We start from the raw sequence: 20,149 nt of genomic DNA on the forward strand, positions 1-20,149 counted from the left end.
GAGTTGTCAAGTTCTTTAAGTTGGTGGTGTCTGGTGCAGTTTGCAGAGAGCCTGGATAGTGATATTCGTAACAATATTTTAAGGTTTTCAGGACTCGCAGAGACCTTCCTTCTGAGAACAGTACCAAGAAAAAGACGAGGCGGACAAAGAAAGCGATGGGAAGACACCATAAAGAATGGACGAGCCTGCCTTTGAAAGAGGTTCTATCCAAGGTAAAAAAAAAACAAACAGGAGAAAGATGGTCGACAAATCCTTTGTAGTGTCCCAACGGACCAACAGACTATAGGATAGGTGAAAGTGAAACTTGTGTTTGTCGATTAAAGTCTATTTCACGTCTAATCTTTCGACTCAGAACCGGACACAACAGAATGAGACAACATATGTTCCTGAAGCTCAAAATTGGAACCAATGAAATCTGCCCATGTGGAGTGCCACCAGAGAATGCTGAGCATGCCCTTTAAAACTGCATTCTTTATCAAGAATTTCGAACAAAACACTGGCCCCCCAAAAATCCTATAAAAAAAAAATTACATGGAGAGCTCCCTGATTTGGAAACCACTGCGCAGTTCATCTCATGTATTGATCTAGTCATCTGAACGCCCCAACAGTCCATCTCATGTACTGATCTAGTCATCTGAACGCCCCAACAGTCCATCTCATGTACTGATCTAGTCATCTGAACGCCCCAACAGTCCATCTCATGTACTGATCTAGTCATCTGAACGCCCCAACAGTCCATCTCATGTACTGATCTAGTCATCTGAACGCCCCAACAGTCCATCTCATGTACTGATCTAGTCATCTGAACGCTCCAACATAAAAATGAGAACAAAGAAAAAGAAGAAGAAGATATTCCATTTCGAATGTTTCACTGCAGTTGTTGTTATAATGTATTCGATAAAAAAATCTATTAAGCTTAGGCCTATTATAATTTAATAAAATGAACTAATGGCCATTCTTTGGCACTGCCAGGATGGATAAGCGAAGGAAAAACAATTTTCATTGTTCTCTCCCCTAAACTGTGTGCGCTGAGACAAGTCTTTGGATAGATCAAGACGTCCATGGCTCTCAAAAAATAAAGTCTTTTTTTTTTTTAAAGTGGATTGAATCAGAAAAGTTTCTTCGAATCATCTTGACTACATAGAGAACCCAATCCTTCCTGACTGATAGTCTATCACAAGTGTAATGTTGGTAATTACCTTTGGTGACAAATTCAGCTAAGCAAAGCTCACTGCTTGAAACCTGAAAGTAAAACATGTCAAGTTATCACAGAACTTATCGCAGAACGTATCACTAAACTTATGACAGAACTGTTGCTAAATTTTCTCTCAGTAATTTATAGTGATGTATCGAAAAGAGATACAAAAACAATAGTAGATGTGTTGAAATGTGACGTATGAATCGACGTTTCGGATGTATCCATAGTCAGCCTATTAATGAGAATACCATATAATGTGTTAGCAATTGTATAATAAATGGTTTATCAGAAGTTAAATACCAAAGGTGATAAGAAACAAGGCTACAAAGAAGTTTGTGTGGAGACACAAACTCAAAATCGGCCCCCGAAGTGGTCCACCAAGGCAGGTAAAAAGGCAGGTTTCGATATTTTCAGAAAGAACATCAGAATGAAATTCTATTTAAGACAAAAGACAGAGAAGAATGGAGAAAGAAGGTTGACAGATCTTGTGTGGTGCCCCAAAGGTCCAGCAGACCAAGGGATAGGTGAAAGTGAAGGTGAAGTTAGATGTGAGTCTGGTCTAACTAATGTCTTATAATGAATATATAATTGCTCTAATTGTTTTGTAAATGGACAATCTCTTATTTCTCAAGAAAAAACAACATTTCCTTAAAAAAAATTCCTTTAGGTAAAGTTACACTGCAGTTCACGCGATAATATGAAAAACTACTAATTAATTGATGTTTTAAATTATATCCAACTTATATGCATACTAAATAGATTTTTTTCTCTTCAAAAAAAGTTAACATTTTTTTTGTGTAAAAGTAATAGTTAGTATAACAGAACTTACTTAGCTTAGCAATACAAATATATATAAAAAATATATATTTTTGACAAAAAAATCTAAAACTGTTTGCATAAATATGGTATATTGATAGTTCTCCTACTAAGGAGCTTCAGATCTTTGTTACTTTTAATAGTGAATAGTTGTAAAAGTGGTGTTTTTATGAAAAAAACTGCTTGCATAATTGATTTAAAAAATTAGATTTTTCACTTTCAGAAAAGAAAAAAGTAGCCGTTGCATCACAACTTTGATTGGTCTAAAATTTTATGATGTCGGATTTTCAGTATCTTTTGTAGTTTACGAGATCAAAACGGGACGGACGGACAGACGGACCGACAGACATTCCACACAAAACTAATAGCGTCTTTTCACCTTTCGGGGGCCGCTAAAAATAGGTGTAAAATACACATTTAAATTTAAGTATTGTTCCACGGTTGAGACATAAGGGGAGAACACTTCAGGGCTCTAATAGCTACAAAGATTTAATCATTCTAATCGCCCCTTAATGTTCAATTGTCTATTAAAATTCTTATTATTGGGTTTCGATCTTAGGCCTGTGGCCAATGTTATTGTTTGAGTACTCTGTGACTTTAAATAAATTGTGTAATTGTAGTTTTTGACTGTTTATTTTTTTATTTTATTTGGAGGGCAACCAAATTCACTTCGCTTAGGGCCTCCAATTATCTTAATATCTGATATAATCAGCGACAACAAAGTCATTCTCGCAATAGTTATTGTTTTCTTATTATTTTATTATTTTATGGAATTTGAAAATAATATGAAGTATGCTTATAGCAGAATGTAAAAAAAAACTCAAATTAATTTTTCGCTACTGATTCATTGGTCGTCACTCATTGATAATAAGCCTGCAGTTATTCTTGTTGCTATATGTATGACATATTCCAGGACTATGTTGAATATTACAGCTAAGAGTGTATAGAGTATACTTTTATCACGTACCGAGTCATACCCTGAAGAAGTCTCCTCTTTAATTGTACAGCTTTGTACCGAGTCATACCCATAGACATAAATAAATATAGACTGGCCGATAAAAGAGTTTTATGAAACGAAAATTTGTGACTTGCAATTTTGTGTACTTCATTATACAGCAGTGTAGTTATGTTTAATCTCTAAGACTGAAGATCATGCAACTTTTCAGAATTCGGAAATCCGACAACAATAGATATACATGTTTTCAAGTTACATGAAGTTATTTCCTTTTTCCAGTCTATATTTATTTATGTCTACGGTCATACCCTGAAGAACTCTCCTCTTTAATTGTACAGCTTTGTTTAAGTTTATATTGAATCGCTTATCACCCGTCAGATAGCTTTGTGCCTCGATCCATTAAACGTTATTTTCTTAATAAGCTAGTAATCAACCGATAGGTAAGCGCTGAGAGACTCTACTAAAACAAACTATCATGAGACATAAACTTCCTTGATTTCAGACTCAATTCTGAGAAGGGGAGGGATACAGTAAGACCCATTCATTCAAATTCCAGTGACTTGACTGAAATTTGACAAAATTGGAACCAGTGAAATCTGCCCATGTGGAGTATCCCCAGAGAATGCAGACCACGTCCTCCAAAACTACTCTCTATACCAAGAGGCCCGTATAAGACATTGACCCCAAATCACCCCAACTATATGGAGAGCGCCCTGATTTGGAAACCACTGCGCAGTTCATCTCATGTATTGGTCTATTCATCTGAACACTCCAGCATAACAATGAGAACGAAGAAGAAGAAGAAGACGACGATACTGAACTTCCTATATGGAGAGCTCCCTGATTTGGAAACCACTGCGCAGTTCATCTCATGTATTGGTCTACTCATCTGAACACTCCAGCATAACAATGAGAACGAAGAAGAAGAAGAAGAAGACGATACTGAACTTCCTATATGGAGAGCTCCCTGATTTGGAAACCACTGCGCAGTTCATCTCATGTATTGGTCTACTCATCTGAACACTCCAACATAACAATGAGAACGAAGAAGAAGAAGAAGAAGACGATACTGAACTTCCTATATGGAGAGCTCCCTGATTTGGAAACCACTGCGTAGTTCATCTCATGTATTGGTCTAGTCATATGAACACTCCAGCATAACAATGAGAACGAAGAAGAAGAAGAAGAAGACGATACTGAACTTCCTATATGGAGAGCTCCCTGATTTGGAAACCACTGCGCAGTTCATCTCATGTATTGGTCTACTCATCTGAACACTCCAACATAACAATGAGAACGAAGAAGAAGAAGAAGAAGACGATACTGAACTTCCTATATGGAGAGCTCCCTGATTTGGAAACCACTGCGCAGTTCATCTCATGTATTGGTCTAGTCATATGAACACTCCAGCATAACAATGAGAACGAAGAAGAAGAAGAAGAAGACGATACTGAACTTCCTATATGGAGAGCTCCCTGATTTGGAAACCACTGCGCAGTTCATCTCATGTATTGGTCTAGTCATATGAACACTCCAGCATAACAATGAGAATGAAGAAGAAGAAGAAGAAGAAGAAGACTGGCAAGAAATGAAATAATGTAACTAAAGGTAACGCCTGGTCTCCGGTGGCTGGCGATATAAAGCTCGTCTGTTCCTAACCCTAACACAGTCAACAAGAGTGTCACGTGGCCAGCACAAAGACTAACCTCATGTACAGGCCCTTTACTCCGCCAAAGTATGCCAGGTACGCATTACAGTTGAATAGACTCAGTGGCGTTCTAACAATTCATACCTTTTTTGGGATTCGAACTCGAGACATTTAGTTTCGTAAGCCTATCGCTCTACCACTCGGCCACCTCGCTCCACCAAGTAATAATCTGTATTTAATATTCTTATATCTTTTTCAGTATTGCATCATGTATACAGAAGAATCCAAGCCATCATTTTACATCGTAAAACGAATGAACGCCCCCATCCCGTGAAAGCACCCTGATTTAGCGAAAGTTCAGATTTACTAGACTAACAAAATTCCTTTATAAAAAGGCCTTTAGATCTAGACTTTGAAAACGGTGCGCAAAATCTGCTTCTTATCTTATATAGTAAGTTATTGACTATCGATTGAATAATGCCACATGCGGAAAAATCCAAAGACGTTTGGTCGGTTCAAGATACATATTTTTTTCGCGTTTTTAAGCCAAATTTAAATTTATTTATTTTTTACTTTGAAAAATTATTACGGTCAAACAAAGTTTTCCCAGTGTGGCCAAAGAGCTAGTAATTCTTTTCCAAGCGATACACAGTAACTCAAATATATAGGAAAATAATTGGAGACGTTTTCGAAATCCGTGTCCAGGTTTCGCCCCCTCAGGTTCCATGAAGATGTGAGTTGAAAAGAGGTAGTGTAATAATTAAAAACGCTTTTTTTCTTCTCATTTACACATGTCTATGATTTATTCATTGAATCGCGTGCAATGTACGCAGTTTGTTTCACCTTAACCTCAATCTGAAAACGAGGCACGAATAATTGAATAAAGCTATTTATATCTTATCTTATCTTATCTTATCTTACATAGAGACTTCACCTACCTTAATGTCTCCATCCATTATATTAAGCAGGTCACAATTTCTGGAGCCGTACACTGCTGAAATGCATTGTAGTATGCAACCAGAGAGCAACAAAATGGATGTCGCAGAGCCGGAGCCCATACTGGGGATGCCTTTTGTGTCTTGTAGTGCCTCTTTCTTGTCCAGACTATCTGGCAACGAACATCTAGGACTGGTTACGCAATGCCTATGTTCCGATTAGATTTTATATAACTTATAGGCATTGCTTTAAAGAACAACATTCAACCAAGCTTTTTTATTATTATATTCCCACGTATAACATGTGTCCTTTGTTCAAAAAGATATTAAGGTGGAGTTTGAAACTTTATTGCTGAAAAGAATAATGAATAAAAATGACAATAACAGATTATAGCAACACTTATTAAGTTACAATAATTACTAAGAGAAGAAGATGAAGATAGAAGGTTGAACATATAAACAGAGATAAAAGACTCGAACACGGACCTACGAACTTGCCTCGGAGCCTAGTCGCGACCAGGTACAAGGCTGTTTCTTACTAAGTGATTGTTTTTTTGTTTTTGTTTTTATATTGTCTATAATTAGAAAAAAAAATTTAGTTTTTAAAAAAAAATAAGATTCCCCTTTCAGAGTCAGACCCTGTGGTCTAATTGGCAGATGAAGTAAAGGTCATCTGTTTCTGCGGCCCACGGTTAACGAGGGTGTCATGTGTCTAGCACACCAACCTTTCCCCAACTAATGTCAGGTACCCATTAGAGCTGGGTGAACTCAGAGGCGCCCAAAGATCCCGAAATTAAAAATCCCATTGAAAGGATTGTACTGTTGGTGCTATGTCAAAGTGCTTTCTAAACCAAAAGAATAGGACGGCCCAGCTTGTATGTGTATGATAATGAAGCGTTTTACTGTTTTCTTTTTCTTGACTCTACTTTTGTATCAACCATCTTCCATGCTCTAGCATGCTCAGTGCACTAAGGTCCTTATCTCTTTGCAAGACCTGTTAGGGAGAGGGGTATCTGGAGGAAGGTTTCATTACTGTTTTTAGGCACTCAGCAAGTTTAGATTAGAGTTTAGATTTTGTTGTCTCTGATTAGTATAAATAATATTTTAAAGTCAAATTAATATTTTAAGAAAAGGTAACCCTTTTAAACCCTACGATATATATTTGTTTTTATGTAGCACCGTCGACGAAGAGGATCTGTTTCTTTGGCGAACGGTTAACGAGCAGGGTGTCATGTGGTCAGCACAACGGCCAACCGCCTTTACTTTCCGCAACTGAAGTCGGGTACTCATTAGAGTAGGGTAGACGGGTAGATTCCCGAATCCCGAAATTAAAAATCCCATTTTTCAGCGAGATTTGAACCCAGAACCACAGGTTTAGAAGCTAAGCGCTTAACCACTCAGCCACCGCGCCTCCAGATGGCATATTGATAGGAAGGTCTGAAAAGAGTGAGTTAATGTAATCTTTGTAAAAAAAACAAAACAACACTTTAAGGTGTAACGGTTTAATTAACCCTATTTCAAAAGAAACTGTTTAAAAACCAATGCTTCGAACGATAGTACATTGAAATACAATTAAATAATTTTATTTAAAGAGCCTCTCTCTCTCTCTCTCTCTCTCTCTCTCTCTATTCTGACTTCTTTTAATGTGTTTATTATACATCTAACTACTAAGCCCTACCTGCCTGTTACCTTACTCGAACTTGTAGATTATATTGTTATCCGTAAACCAAGTAGCTGTCAGGAAGAAAAGTCGGGAAGAACTAAATATATTCAACAGTTGAAGCACTAAGCCCTACAAATTAATTTAGCGTTACGCTACCGTATTCTGTGCGTTTTGTTATTCGTTCATATTAAGTTCTAGATCTAAAGCTTCGAGTGGTTCTTGAATAGTATTATCTAGTGATATGGTTCCTAACTTACTAGTCAAGTCCCCAGATTAGTTGGGGTTGGTAAAAGATTTCTATGAACCTATGCAGAATTCTGTTCACTCTTATTCCATTACCAGGTAACATTAACAAAACAAATAAGAGGTCACGAGGTCAATAAAATTTTGAGAAGCGCTGACCTAAATGAACATCAAGGAAGTTTAAATGATAGGCTGCTATTCTAGTTTCCGAACCAGATTTATGTCATTTCAGTCTCTGACATATATTGGGAACATATTTTATTGTGTTACATACACACTAAATTTACCCACATTTCTTCCTTCAGTATTTACTTACTGATATTGTCATGTGGCAAAATATGTAGGTCACATCTGGGACTCCGCAGCCACCACGTGAAATACTGTACCCCTCTTTAATATTCGGACTCGAAGAAAAGCCTTATTATTATTATTATTATATTTAAAACGATATAATATTAATCTCTGGCACTGCAAAGATCGAGCTTAGTTAGAGAGAAACAAAATTCATTGTAGTCTCCCTTTAACAGTGTCCACTGAGACATGTTCTGGTGATGTGGCAGATCTGCAGCAGTACCCTCCCCTGACAGGCAAGAATCTTCATACAGATGTTAAGGACCTTGAAGGTATCTGTGAGGTCGGGTGTCATTATCCCCTCAGTTCCCTTAGTTGATATAACAACAGGACTGTTATTGTTATTTTAGACAACTTCCATAACTGCTTAGTCTCCAAGCTTAGGTTACCATATTTTCTTTGTTTTTTTTCGATTTCATTTTTTCTTATATTATGGTATAGTGGTTTGGTGATGTCAATAATGGTAGCGTTGTTTGTTTGTTTTTTTCTTTTGTTGCGAAGAGCCATCATTCATACCTGGCCTCTAGGCAGTGGCGTAGCATCCATGGCGCAAAGGGGTTCAATGAACTCGGGCCCACGACCATTAGGGGCTCACAGCCTGAGGCGTATCAACTATGGCGAAATGGGGTTCATTGAGCATGGGCCCATCATTTGTGTCCAGTCTGGGCTCACATGAGAACTTGGAAAATATTAATTACTTGTTTGTAAAAGCCGATTTAAACAATAGAATAAAAAAGGTACAATATTTGCATTGAAATTCTTTTGGTAAATATACCGATATAACCGATGCCTGACTTGTACATAGGTATGTCATATACCAGACTCCTCTTTTTTTTTTTTCATGTCGCACACTAAGTCTGGGAGTCTGGTAGTTGGGAGGAGTGGGGCCCACCAAGATATTCTTGATCCCGGGCCTACGGGTACCTTGCTACGCCACTGCCTCTGGGTAAAATCTTTCCCTTCGGTTTAATGTCATAAAAAAGGGAAAAAGAAATAAGAAAAAGATCTACAGTAACGGGAGGTAACTCTATCAGACGCCGTAGATATTAATCATTTAGAACACGAGAGACAGAGATATCAGTTTGTATTCGAATACGTTTTAGATGGCTTTACCAACGGAGATGTATATTCCTTGCTGAAGATAATATGTTAGAAAAACCTAGCGATATATGATACTAGTCAAAGTTGTGCGACCACAATTTTATGCAATAAGCAAAATATATAAATAATTTATTTAAAAACATCGCATCATTGTGACATAGAAATATATACATTCTGTCATATATGTCAATAGTGTATGACATTTTCCCTTATTATCAAACCAAATTAATTAGCTACCATGTATTAATTAAAAGTAAAAAAAGTAAAGTTAAAGTTTCAGAACTTGTTGGTTTAGAGGGCAGATGTAAAGGTCATCTGGTTCTGTGGTCTACGGTTAACGAGGGTGTCATGTGGCCAGCAGAACGACCAACCACCTTTACTTTTCCTCAACTCATGTCAGGTACCCAGTCTTCACCAGGATTCGAACCCCGGGCCCAGGTTCGGAAGCCAAGCGCTTTACCGCTCAGCCACCGCACCTCCCAAGTATAAATATAATTACCATTAATTAGTTAATCAAGTGGCTTTTTTTTATCGATTCCTATTTTGTTAGCAACAATGAAGATAATGTACCCAAAGTTTTAACTCGTGAAAAGGAAAGTAGGAGCCAACGTGTACAAAAACTCAAATGTTATTTCACCTTGGTTAGGCCAATAATAGAATCCTCTGTTTGGGACCCCTCAACTCAAGAAAACAGAAACTGGAACAGACACAAAATAGAGCAGCGAGATTCATAACAAACGAATATTCACATTTGACTAGAGTAACACCTTTAGTAAAATCACTAAATTTAGAAAGCCTTCAGGACAGAAGACTCAAAAGTAATGTAGCAATAATACATAAAACACCGAATTATAATCTTCAAATACAAAAGCAAAATCTAATAAAATAATCAAAAAACCACAAAGATAAAGGCACATTCCTCGTTCCATATGCTAGGACAAATTTGTACAAATGCTTCGCTAGTGCTATTAGAGCATGGAATGGGTTGCCTGAGCTAGCCAGGAAAACCAGTGACTTGGCAGAATTTAAGACATTGGTTAATATGCATGACTAAATGCATGGCTCGTAAGACGTAATCATCTTCTTTTTTGAAGTAATTCTGCATTTTATAAAATAAGAGTAAGTTAATAAAAGCTTTGTAAAAATAATGACAAATAATATGAACTCTGACTATTGGTCTTAATATCAACTCTTGAAGGCTTCGAATAATGAAATTATAGATCTTTGTATTCAATGAAAAAAAAATAATTATCATTTGTCATGGTATTTTAAGTAGATATAAATATACATATAGAGGCCTATATATAAAGAAAATAATGTTTATGTATATGTGTGTGTGTGAGTCATGGGCGTAGCCGGGGGGAGGGGGGCATTGGAATTTAGTGATGGATCATTGTGTGGTCCGACTCTTCGAGGGGAAATAACGATCGAGATGTGTAGGCCATTTTTATGTTGCTATAGCACATATCCAATGTGACTATTTACTGCACTTTATCAATGAAGACCAGCCACTGGTAGATATGTGTAACCTCTTGTACGCTCTTGTAGGCTACGTTTAAAACCCTTCCAGATGGTTACGAGTTTAAAATCCCCCTATACAGTGTTTTGAGGTTGAAAACCTCTCTCTTCAATATTATTCTTAAAGGAAACTACAGTCACCAAATTCTATGAGCGTAGCTAAGGGGGTTTTGAATTAGTTTGAGTTAGTTTAAAACCCCCCAACAGATGATTTTGAAGATAAAACTTCCCTTTTCGATATAAAATCTAAAGCAAAGTACAGTCACCTAATTCCAACAGCGTACAAGAGGTTACACATATCTACCAGTGGCTGGTCTTCATTAATAAAGTGCAGTGAATAGTCATCTGCCGAAATTGAAAAAGGCTAAATGTGGCTCAACAAAGATGGCTAAGACGGATTTTAGGAGTTAGTTATAGAGAACGGGTCTCAATCAGTAGACCCCTTAGTAAGGTTTGTTGGCTTTCAATACCGGAAATAGTGCTTGGCGGCGGGGCTCCACCCCAAACCGCACTGAGGGAGCTCACATCGCTTCCCCAGACCCCCCCCCCCCCCATCCCTTTGCTGCAAGGGCGGAGAGTCTACAATTTTTCCGCTAACTCCAGGAAGAACCTATTCGAGGGTACAATAAACGTTTTCCGAAAGAATGGAGGCTTAGAATGTAATGAAGGTTAAATATGCACACACGTACATACACACACACATATATATATATTTATATTGGCCGGGGGGGGGGAATAGTGTGTGTGCGTGTACAGTGATACAGTTCCAGAAATAACGTAGAATTTCCAAGAATTAGAGTTACGCTTCTCAGAACTGTCACAGCAGACGAGCGAGTTTTCGTGCTACTGTGCACGCTAATTCTCGTAGATTCAGTGATTCCCCGGTGTCGTGTGGAGTCTAACCTTAAGATAACATCAATCAAAAGAAACTAGATCTCTAGGATCTCATCCGCATTGGAACTGCTGCTTACATTAGAAATAAACACTTATAGAATATTTACGGTGTAAATGTTATGAAATAGCTCAGTATAAATTTTCATGTAAAAAAAAAATATAAAAAAAAAATAAGTAGCAGTTATTTAATCTATCAACATTTTTTCTTCTAATTAATTATAAATGTTTCTTTTTTTTAAATCTCCATTTTCTATAAAAAGTATCGACTTAAAAAGTGGCATTAATGACACTCATTCTATCAGCTCAGCGCATTTAGCGATGGCAATAATCTAAAACAAAGTCATAGAATTCGCATTGTATTTCTTTTCCATTACGTTCCATAGTAATTGTGTCCCCTCTTTTTTATTTCATTGTTATATAAAATAGATACAATCTAAACTTTTTGTAGTTTTTCGTAAAGTGAATGTGCAGTCGTTAAATGATGCAAGTGTAATTTATTCAAGCCTAGGAGAAGGAAAACTCTGAATCCAAACCTCCTCTGCCTTGCGGCTATAGATAAACATTTGGAAAAGTGTCGGGAGACAACCCTGAGAAAAATCAGGAGCGTGAGAGTGGTGACCCTTAGGCAGAGAGTCGGACACTGTGCTACAACCTGACAAAGCCTGCGGCGCTACTGATCCCAAACTGTATCGATATGTCCGTTCGTTTGGTCACATTAGCGGTGTTGAGGGGGGGGGGGCAGCGGCGGACTGCTGTGTGGGTTACATCGTTCAGATCATAAATAATCCCCAGGCTTTCATCTCGCTTATCCAAATCCCTAACATCAAAAACTGGAGAGGACACCATTAAATAATCCCCAGGCTTTCATCTCGCTTATCCAAATCCCTAACATCAAAAACTGGAGAGGACACCATTAAATAATCCCCAGGCTTTCATCTCGCTTATCCAAATCCCTAACATCAAAATCTGGAGAGGACACCAGCCTCGCCTTTGACGTCAGCCAAACACGTGACGTTGCAGATAGTGGTATGACCCTCTCTCTATAGAGAGCTCCACATGCACATTAAAAACGTGTTCTTTGAGATAAACCATAGCCATTACGACTGAAGGAGGCCAACAATTTATTCACGAATCATACCCTAGACACCACAGGACACCTTAACACCCTAAAAACACTACACTTGTCAGTGATACCGACCCCAATGACGCCTCTCTATAGTGCTTATGTGTGAATGTATTACATTTCTTTTTAATTGTTTTGTCATGGCATGAATGTTGACTATAATCTCCGCGGGACATTTAAAAAAAAAGTTTTTGTAGTTTTGTTGATCTTGTTGGCTTGTAAGAGGATCTCTTCCATTGATAGATCTTTACGTAGATAAATAAGTGGGACGTGGCGCCTGAAGTAGACTGTGAGTGCCAAGTGTGTTTTGTTAGGATTCTTGCATAAGACTAGAATGCTAAATGTGGCTGTTTACGGCCAGTAAGTAGGTTAATAGATTCGTAATCATATAAAAAAAAATAAATTCGGAAATGAGGCTACGAGAATTTGATCAAGTAGACGAAAAAATCTGGGAAACGTTTTGGTGTTGACCTTTGGGGAGTGTGATGTTGCTTGTTCTGGCTGTCTTGAGGTCAACTATGGATGACTGTTGAATTTCAACCAATTACTCTGCAAGCGTTTGGGTTTTATTGTTCGGGTGTATTCAGTGTAGTTGATCAACAATTCAGTCAGACAAAACGAGACACATCGGTTTTTAACAAGTGAAGAGATGTAGTCAACGCTGAAGAACAATTATCCTATGTTTATTCTAAGAAAAGGCCACAGTAAAAGTCTCTGTCAACTAAACACGTCGTTACCCTAGAGGATTATATCGCTAACTGATTTTCCGGTCTCTAACCCAACATATCCCAAACGTCACTAGTCCCGTTCAATATGCGTCTTCTATGGTGCGTCACTAAATAACTAATCTATAAATAAGGTGTCTAACAGGAGACATAGACATTTGGCTGTGTCGGAGAGTTCAATCAAGACTAAAATCGTTACAGAAGGGTTGAACACTGGCCTGCAACGTCACAACCTGTGGGCAGTTTAGACCAATAGCTCGTTGCCACGTCGTACATCGTTGATGTCTCCACACGTCTTGTCAAGTATTTATTTCCCTTGTTTGATGAGGACCAATCCTTAGAGAAGGGGACGACTAAATCGATATATATATATCCACATCTCTCATTAAGTAGCATTTATTCCCCTTATTTAGAAAACTAACAAAATAATTAAAAATAATTAAGTTAAAACTTGGCAAAGTTATTCATTGAACCTGACCATACATGAATCAATATTTTTTTTTTTTAAATTTAACCAGATAGTTAATTAATTGTTGGTGATTAATTATTTTGTTTGATATCGAAATAAGGGGAATAAATGTTACATAATGAGAGATGTGGATATATATATGGATTTAATCCCCTTATTAGGCCTACGTTTTGACACTTTTTTTTCCCGCATCCCAAGTTGATATTTTGCATAATTATTCATCATTATCATTGGCCTCCTTCAGTCGTAGGACGACTATGGTTCATCTCAGAGCACACTTCCTCATGTGGCTGTGGAGCCCTATTTTGGAGAGACACTCCCGTACACAGATAGCGCAGGTTAAGGTGGCTTTTGCTTCGGTGCTTGAGGAGCTGGCCGTTTTTCGGATTGTACGTTTTTCTCCCTGAGCTGAGACCCATGTACTTTCACTGTCCAAAGCTTTCTTGGTCACTGTCTCTCTCCACCTGGTGCGGTCTAGAGCTATGTCTTCCCAATTGTCAGTATTGATGTTCACTGATTTGAGGTCACGTTTTGTTACATCTATGTAACGGAGGTGGGGGCGACCAGTTTTTCTTGTGCCAGTCGCGAGTTGACCATAGAGGATGACTTTCGGGATGCGCTTGTCCTCCATCCGGCGAACATGTCCAAGCCAGCGCAAACGGCGTTGTCTGAGGACTAAAGATGCTGGGAATACCTGATCACGCAAGGATCTCAGTATTGCACACTTTTACTTTCCATGTGACATTCAAGATCCTACGGAGACATCTCAAATGGAATGAGTTCAGTTTTCTCTCTTGCTTTGCGTAGGTGGTCCATGATTCACTGCCATACAGCAGTGTACTCATAACGCATGCCTTGTAGACTTCCATTTCGGTCACCGTAGTTAGCTTCTGGTTTTCCCAAACTCTTGGTCTGAGTCTATGCGTTTTTTCATCTCCTCTTCTAGAGACAGGTCATCTGTAATTGTGGATCCCAGATAGCAGAATTCGTTTACGGTATTCATAGTCCATGACAAAACATGAATCAACCCAAAGATTGTTTTATATATAAATAAGAGTGCTAAACCCAGTATTTTTCAGATAAATGGCAGTAATTAGCGGTTCTTTCCCTTAGAAAAGCTTTGTTGTTTTATATACTTTTTCTTTTGATCGTTTTTCTATTTCACTATCCCTTGAGCCAGGGCCGGTCTTAGACCACTGCAACCTATGCGGTCGCAGTTGGCCCCGCACTTTCATAGGCCCAGCACTTTAATATGCCCCGCGCTAATTTTAGGAGTAAATTATTAAATTAAACCATTATAACTTATATATAATAACAGAGGTTCCGCGGCCTCTTGATTTTCTAGGGCCTCCTGAAAATCTCCTGAAATGATTAAAATCTCCTGAAAACTCATAAAAATCTACTGAAAAATAGACAAAATTGTCATTGTGGGATTCCATTATAAAATAAAAACGGCACTGTGAGCATTCATTTAATAAAAATTTATTGCAAAGAAGAATATATTTTCTAATACAAAATCTTAATTTTGACATTATGTTTATCCCTACCCAGACTAGGCCCCGCGCAATCCGTTCTGTTTAAGGCCCCGCAATTGTTAGGACCGGCCCTGCCTTGGGCCTATAATTATATAATCTATATGTAACTGTTATGATATTGTGTTACTGTCCTGATAATGTGTTAATGGCATGATATTTTGTTTACAGACAAAATGGGGGAGTGCGTATTTTTAATCACGATAACTCAACTACCAGCTAATATATTATCAAAGCCCCACAGCGAACAGGATCTTAATCACTTCCTTGTTGTGAGATAGCAGATCTCAATGACTTTGTTCCACGCACTGCTTGATACTGACATAGCGTCCCTAGATCCTTTGTGTCTTTAGACCTAATGTCTAGGAGACTGTTATAACACGGTGTCCGTGTCTGGAAATACTACACTAATCAGGGAAATGTTTTTTTTTTTTTATCACTTGATATCCTAATATTTCTGAAGACACTATATAAATGCAATCCTTTCACTCAGAGGATTGACTTTCGGTGCATGGTGTATATAGAGAGATACTAGCTGTTATACCCGTCAAAAATGGGGTGACAATAACAGAATGTTTTTTTTTTGTTCTTGGCTGTGGCCTGCTAGCGGTAGAAGATCAATACAAAAGTCGACCAGACCTAATGGTTTCGTTATTAACCTTAGAGATATGACTGCAGTTTATAGAAAAGACAGTAGAAGAGATATGACTGCAGTTTATAGAAACGACAGTAGAAGAGATATGACTGCAGTTTATAGAAACGACAGTAGAAGAGATATGACTGCAGTTTATAGAAACGACAGTAGAAGAGATACGACTGCAGTTTATAGAAAAGACAGTAGAAGAGATATGACTGCAGTTTATAGAAAAGACAGTAGAAGAGATATGACTGCAATTTATAGAAACGACAGTAGAAGAGATATGACTCCAGTTTATAGAAACGACAGTAGAAAAGATATGACTGCAGTTTATAGAAACGACAGTAGAAGAGATATGACTGCAGTTTATAGAAACGACAGTAGAAGAGATATGACTGCAGTTTATAGAAACGACAGTAGAAGAGATATGACTGCAGTTTATAGAAACGACAGTAGAAGAGATATGACTCCAGTTTATAGAAACGACAGTAGAAGAGATATGACTGCAATTAGTAGAAAAGATATGACTCCAGTTTATAGAAAAGACAATAGAAGAGATACGACTGCAATTAGTAGAAAAGATATGACTCCAGTTTATAGAAAAGACAGTAGAAGAGATGTGACTGCAATTAGTAGAAAAGATATGACTCCAGTTTATAGAAAAGACAATAGAAGAGATATGACTGCAATTAGTAGAAAAGATATGACTCCAGCTTATAGAAAAGACAGTAGAAGAGATGTGACTGCAATTAGTAGAAAAGATATGACTCCAGTTTATAGAAAAGACAGTAGAAGAGATATGACTCCAGTTTATAGAAACGACAGTAGAAGAGATATGACTGCAATTAGTAGAAAAGATATGACTCCAGTTTATAGAAACGACAGTAGAAGAGATATGACTGCAATTAGTAGAAAAGATATGACTCCAGTTTATAGAAAAGACAGTAGAAGAGATGTGACTCCAGTTTATAGAAACGACAGTAGAAGAGATATGACTGCAATTAGTAGAAAAGATATGACGGCAGTTAAAATAAGAGTTTTGAATGCTGTTTGAAGAAGATTATCTGCTACATCTAGGATTACTTCTAGTAGAAGCTCAGCATTAAAAACTGATTAATGCACATAGAGGCTCGGGGGCTGAATGGTAAAGCGGTTGGCTTCCAAACCGGGGTCCCGGGTTCGAATCCTGGTGAAGCTGTGGTTTTTAATTTTGGGATCTTTAGTCTATCCAGCTCTAATGGGTACCTGACATTAGTTGGGGAAAAGTAAAGGCGGTTGGTCGTTGTGCTGGCTACATAACACCCTGCTCGTTAACTGTGGGCCATAGAAACGGATGACCTTAACGCCATCTGCCCCATAGATCACAAGGTCTGAAATGGGAACTTACTTACTAAATAGTCCTGCATCTTGTGATTGCTCGCCTGACATTTTCTTCTTGTTTTTATTTATTTTTTCCTATTGAATCACAAATGTGTTTGTTGTTGTTATTGCTGTTGTTTTAAGAGAAAAGAGTTCCCTTAATTTAATCTTATATAATGCAGACGTTACTTCAAAAAAGAAGATGATTATGTCTTACGTCCCCTTATTTGTATTTGTAGCCGGATGCCTTTATTTTCCAATCCAGATAAATATTCTTCATACGTCTTTTAATATTTTCAATTTTAGACTTTCTGCCACCTATTAAATTAAGTAACAAACTTCTATTTCATTTCTATAGAATTGGATGAAAATAGCCAAAACAAAAGCAAATTTTGTTGCTATTAAGTGTCTAATTCATTCAAGTTAATAAGCCTCTTATAGAAACATTCTTTCAACACCTAGCTTACTTTTCCTTTTGCTCTGGATAATTTTATTTGTAAATCTTGTGAAATAGGCACGTGCCAAGAAGAACAGTCTCCTAAAGTATTGAAGCCTATAGCATTCGACTGATTCCTTATATCATTTCCTTTATCTTGGCTAGAGCTTCTTTTACAGTCAACTTCTGAAATTACATCATAGTCTTTAAAAATCTCAATTGCCACTTAGTTACTTTCCAATTCTGCGGAATTTGGAATTGTGGCGCGTGATATTTTTAAAATATTTTCTGCCTGAAGAATATCGTCGTTTGATAAACAGTGATTATTGGTTGGTATCCTTGTATTAAGAAACTAGTTAGTAGCTACTACTTCAATAGATTCTATAAAATAGATCAATACAAATATTTTTTAAATCAAAGCAGTATTCATATAGCTGGTATACAGATGGGAATAAGCTAACACGCTTGTTATATAAAGTATGATGTAATGTTTTGGACATTTTGATAGAATTTTATAAAATATTAAAATATGTATAGCCGAAATTGAAAAATAAATGTAGGCCTACTTAGATATATTTATTAATTGTGAATAACATGTTCCAATATTTAGCCACTTACTTTTTAAAAAATTGTTCGTTATTGCAAAAACATTTTTCCACTTGGTTTCCTAACGGGTGTCATAAGTCCATCTACAATTAAGAAATGTCCGTGTACCTCAGCGAAATGATCAGCCCACGTGTTCCTCAGAAAGCCCTGCGCTCAATGGACTCAACACTTCTAGTGGTGCCACGTTTCTCCTTCAAAGTTACGGTCTGCGGGCTTTTTCAGTGCACGGACCAAAGGTTAGAAACGCACTCCCCATTGATCTCAGACAGACAACATGCTACACTACTTTCAAGAAGAACATTAAGGTCTGACTATCTGTTCAACACTTTTTTTTTTAGATTAGCTTGTCATTTCAGCGCTCGTGTTTATGTTGTAATGTTATCACAGCGCCTTGAGTCTACATTTTGCTTGTTAACATAAATTAAATTATTGTTATTATTATTATAACAACAACAAGAGCAAAAGTTTTTTCTTCTCTTTTCCCATTACACAAATATTTACAATGTTGTTTTTTTTTTCAAGGGTCTCTGTTGTCTTAGATCTGGGCTCCATGCGCAAGAACCCTGCCGAATTCGCGTCATGGTTTCTTGCCACTCAGTCCACTGACACAGATTAAGGTGACCAGACGTCCAGACTTTGGAGTAACAGTCCCACTTTGGACTGTGTATCACGTTATTCATAAAATGTCCGGGCGGGACGGCCAATGTCCCGCTTTCCTTCATTTAGGAGGTCGATCAATGCCACTTTTCTTATTACTCTTTCTTAGTCTAGTTAGCCTCCATTAAGGTAGTTCAACATTTTAATACTTCATACTTGTACTAAAAGTTGTGACGAGTATTTCAGAGAGAGAAGCGCCCTATTTGACAGGTTAATGCTTTCAGATGGATCGCACGTTAAATTGTCTGCATTGTGTGTAGCCTAAATTGTGTGTGTACATTGTGAGTAAATGTACTAACATCTTTATAGTTATTGAAATAGTAAAGTAAGTTCACCTTTCCTTATACGGCAGATGATGTAAAGGTCATCTGTTTTTGTGTCCCACGGTCAACGAGGGTGTCATGTGGCCAGCACAACGACCAACCACCTTTACTTTTCCCCAACTAATGTCAGCTACCCATTAGAGCTGGGTGGACTCAGAGGCGCCAAAAAGATCCCGAAATTAAAAATCCCAGTCTTCACCAGGATTCGATCCCGGGACCCCCGGTTCGGAAGCTTCGACGCTCAGCCATTCCGCGCCTCACAAGTTGTTGAAATATTGCTCGAAAAAATCTTATGTCTGTTCTTTTTACGTCCAATGATCGACATGTGTCCCGCTTTCGCTCCCCAAATATCTGGTCACCAGGGGCGTAGCTAGGATTTGCCATCATTTTTGCCCAGTGGGGGGGGGGGGCTTGGGATTGATGATGTGGAAGCAGATCTGAAGCAGCTTGGGGTTAGGGCGTGGAGACGAAAGGCCCAGGAGAGATCTGAATAGAAGGATGTGTTGAAGCAGGCCAGAGCCCTCCATGGGCTGTAGCGCCACTGGGATGGATGGATGGAGGGGGTGGCTTGACCTCTTTGGGGCCTCTGCATTTTGCGTAATATTTAATATTTAATGTAAAAAAACACTCATTTGGGGGCCCCTCTCAAATGAGATTACGGGGGGGATTTTCTAATTCTCCCCCCACCCTATAGCTACACCACTGCTGGTCACCTCACCTAGATCTAAGTAATGGTTAAATAAAGTTAGTTTAAAAAAAAGTTCTTCATGCCTGGTTAATTCTACAGATTTAAATTACCTAATTCATAGAATCTAGACTCTATATCCAGAATTTTTTTTTCTGTGCTCACATTATAGATTCTACTTTTTATTCCTTTCGTCTATTTCTAAATTATCTGACTATTCGTTTTGTTTTCTTTCTATTTGATGACCCAGTCAGGTTTTTATAACACCGCATAAA

The 20,149-nt window shown here is 37.8% G+C and overlaps 1 protein-coding gene across 5 annotated transcripts in view; it reads right to left on the reverse strand.

Annotated features, from left to right (window-relative positions):
• Window positions 1–18,377, reverse strand: part of LOC106051419 (uncharacterized) — a 41,348-nt gene extending 22,971 nt beyond the window's left edge. Inside the window, exons 1-3 of one of the 5 annotated variants that reach the window (XM_056026155.1) lie at window positions 18,222–18,377; window positions 5,556–5,904; window positions 1,200–1,242 (exon numbers count right to left, since the gene is read on the reverse strand). In XM_056026155.1, the coding sequence (XP_055882130.1) occupies window positions 1,200–1,242; window positions 5,556–5,675 (163 nt within the window). In that variant the 5' untranslated portion in view covers window positions 5,676–5,904; window positions 18,222–18,377. Of the gene's footprint in view, window positions 1–1,199; window positions 1,243–5,555; window positions 5,905–7,230; window positions 7,497–18,221 lie in introns of those variants that run through there. The other 4 variants (XM_056026157.1, XM_056026154.1, XM_056026153.1 and 1 more) reach the window with 4 other exon arrangements.
• Window positions 18,378–20,149: the final 1,772 nt, after the last annotated feature.

The sequence above is a fragment of the Biomphalaria glabrata genome, chromosome 4 (assembly GCF_947242115.1).
Source record: "Biomphalaria glabrata chromosome 4, xgBioGlab47.1, whole genome shotgun sequence".
Taxonomy (NCBI): domain Eukaryota; kingdom Metazoa; phylum Mollusca; class Gastropoda; family Planorbidae; genus Biomphalaria; species Biomphalaria glabrata.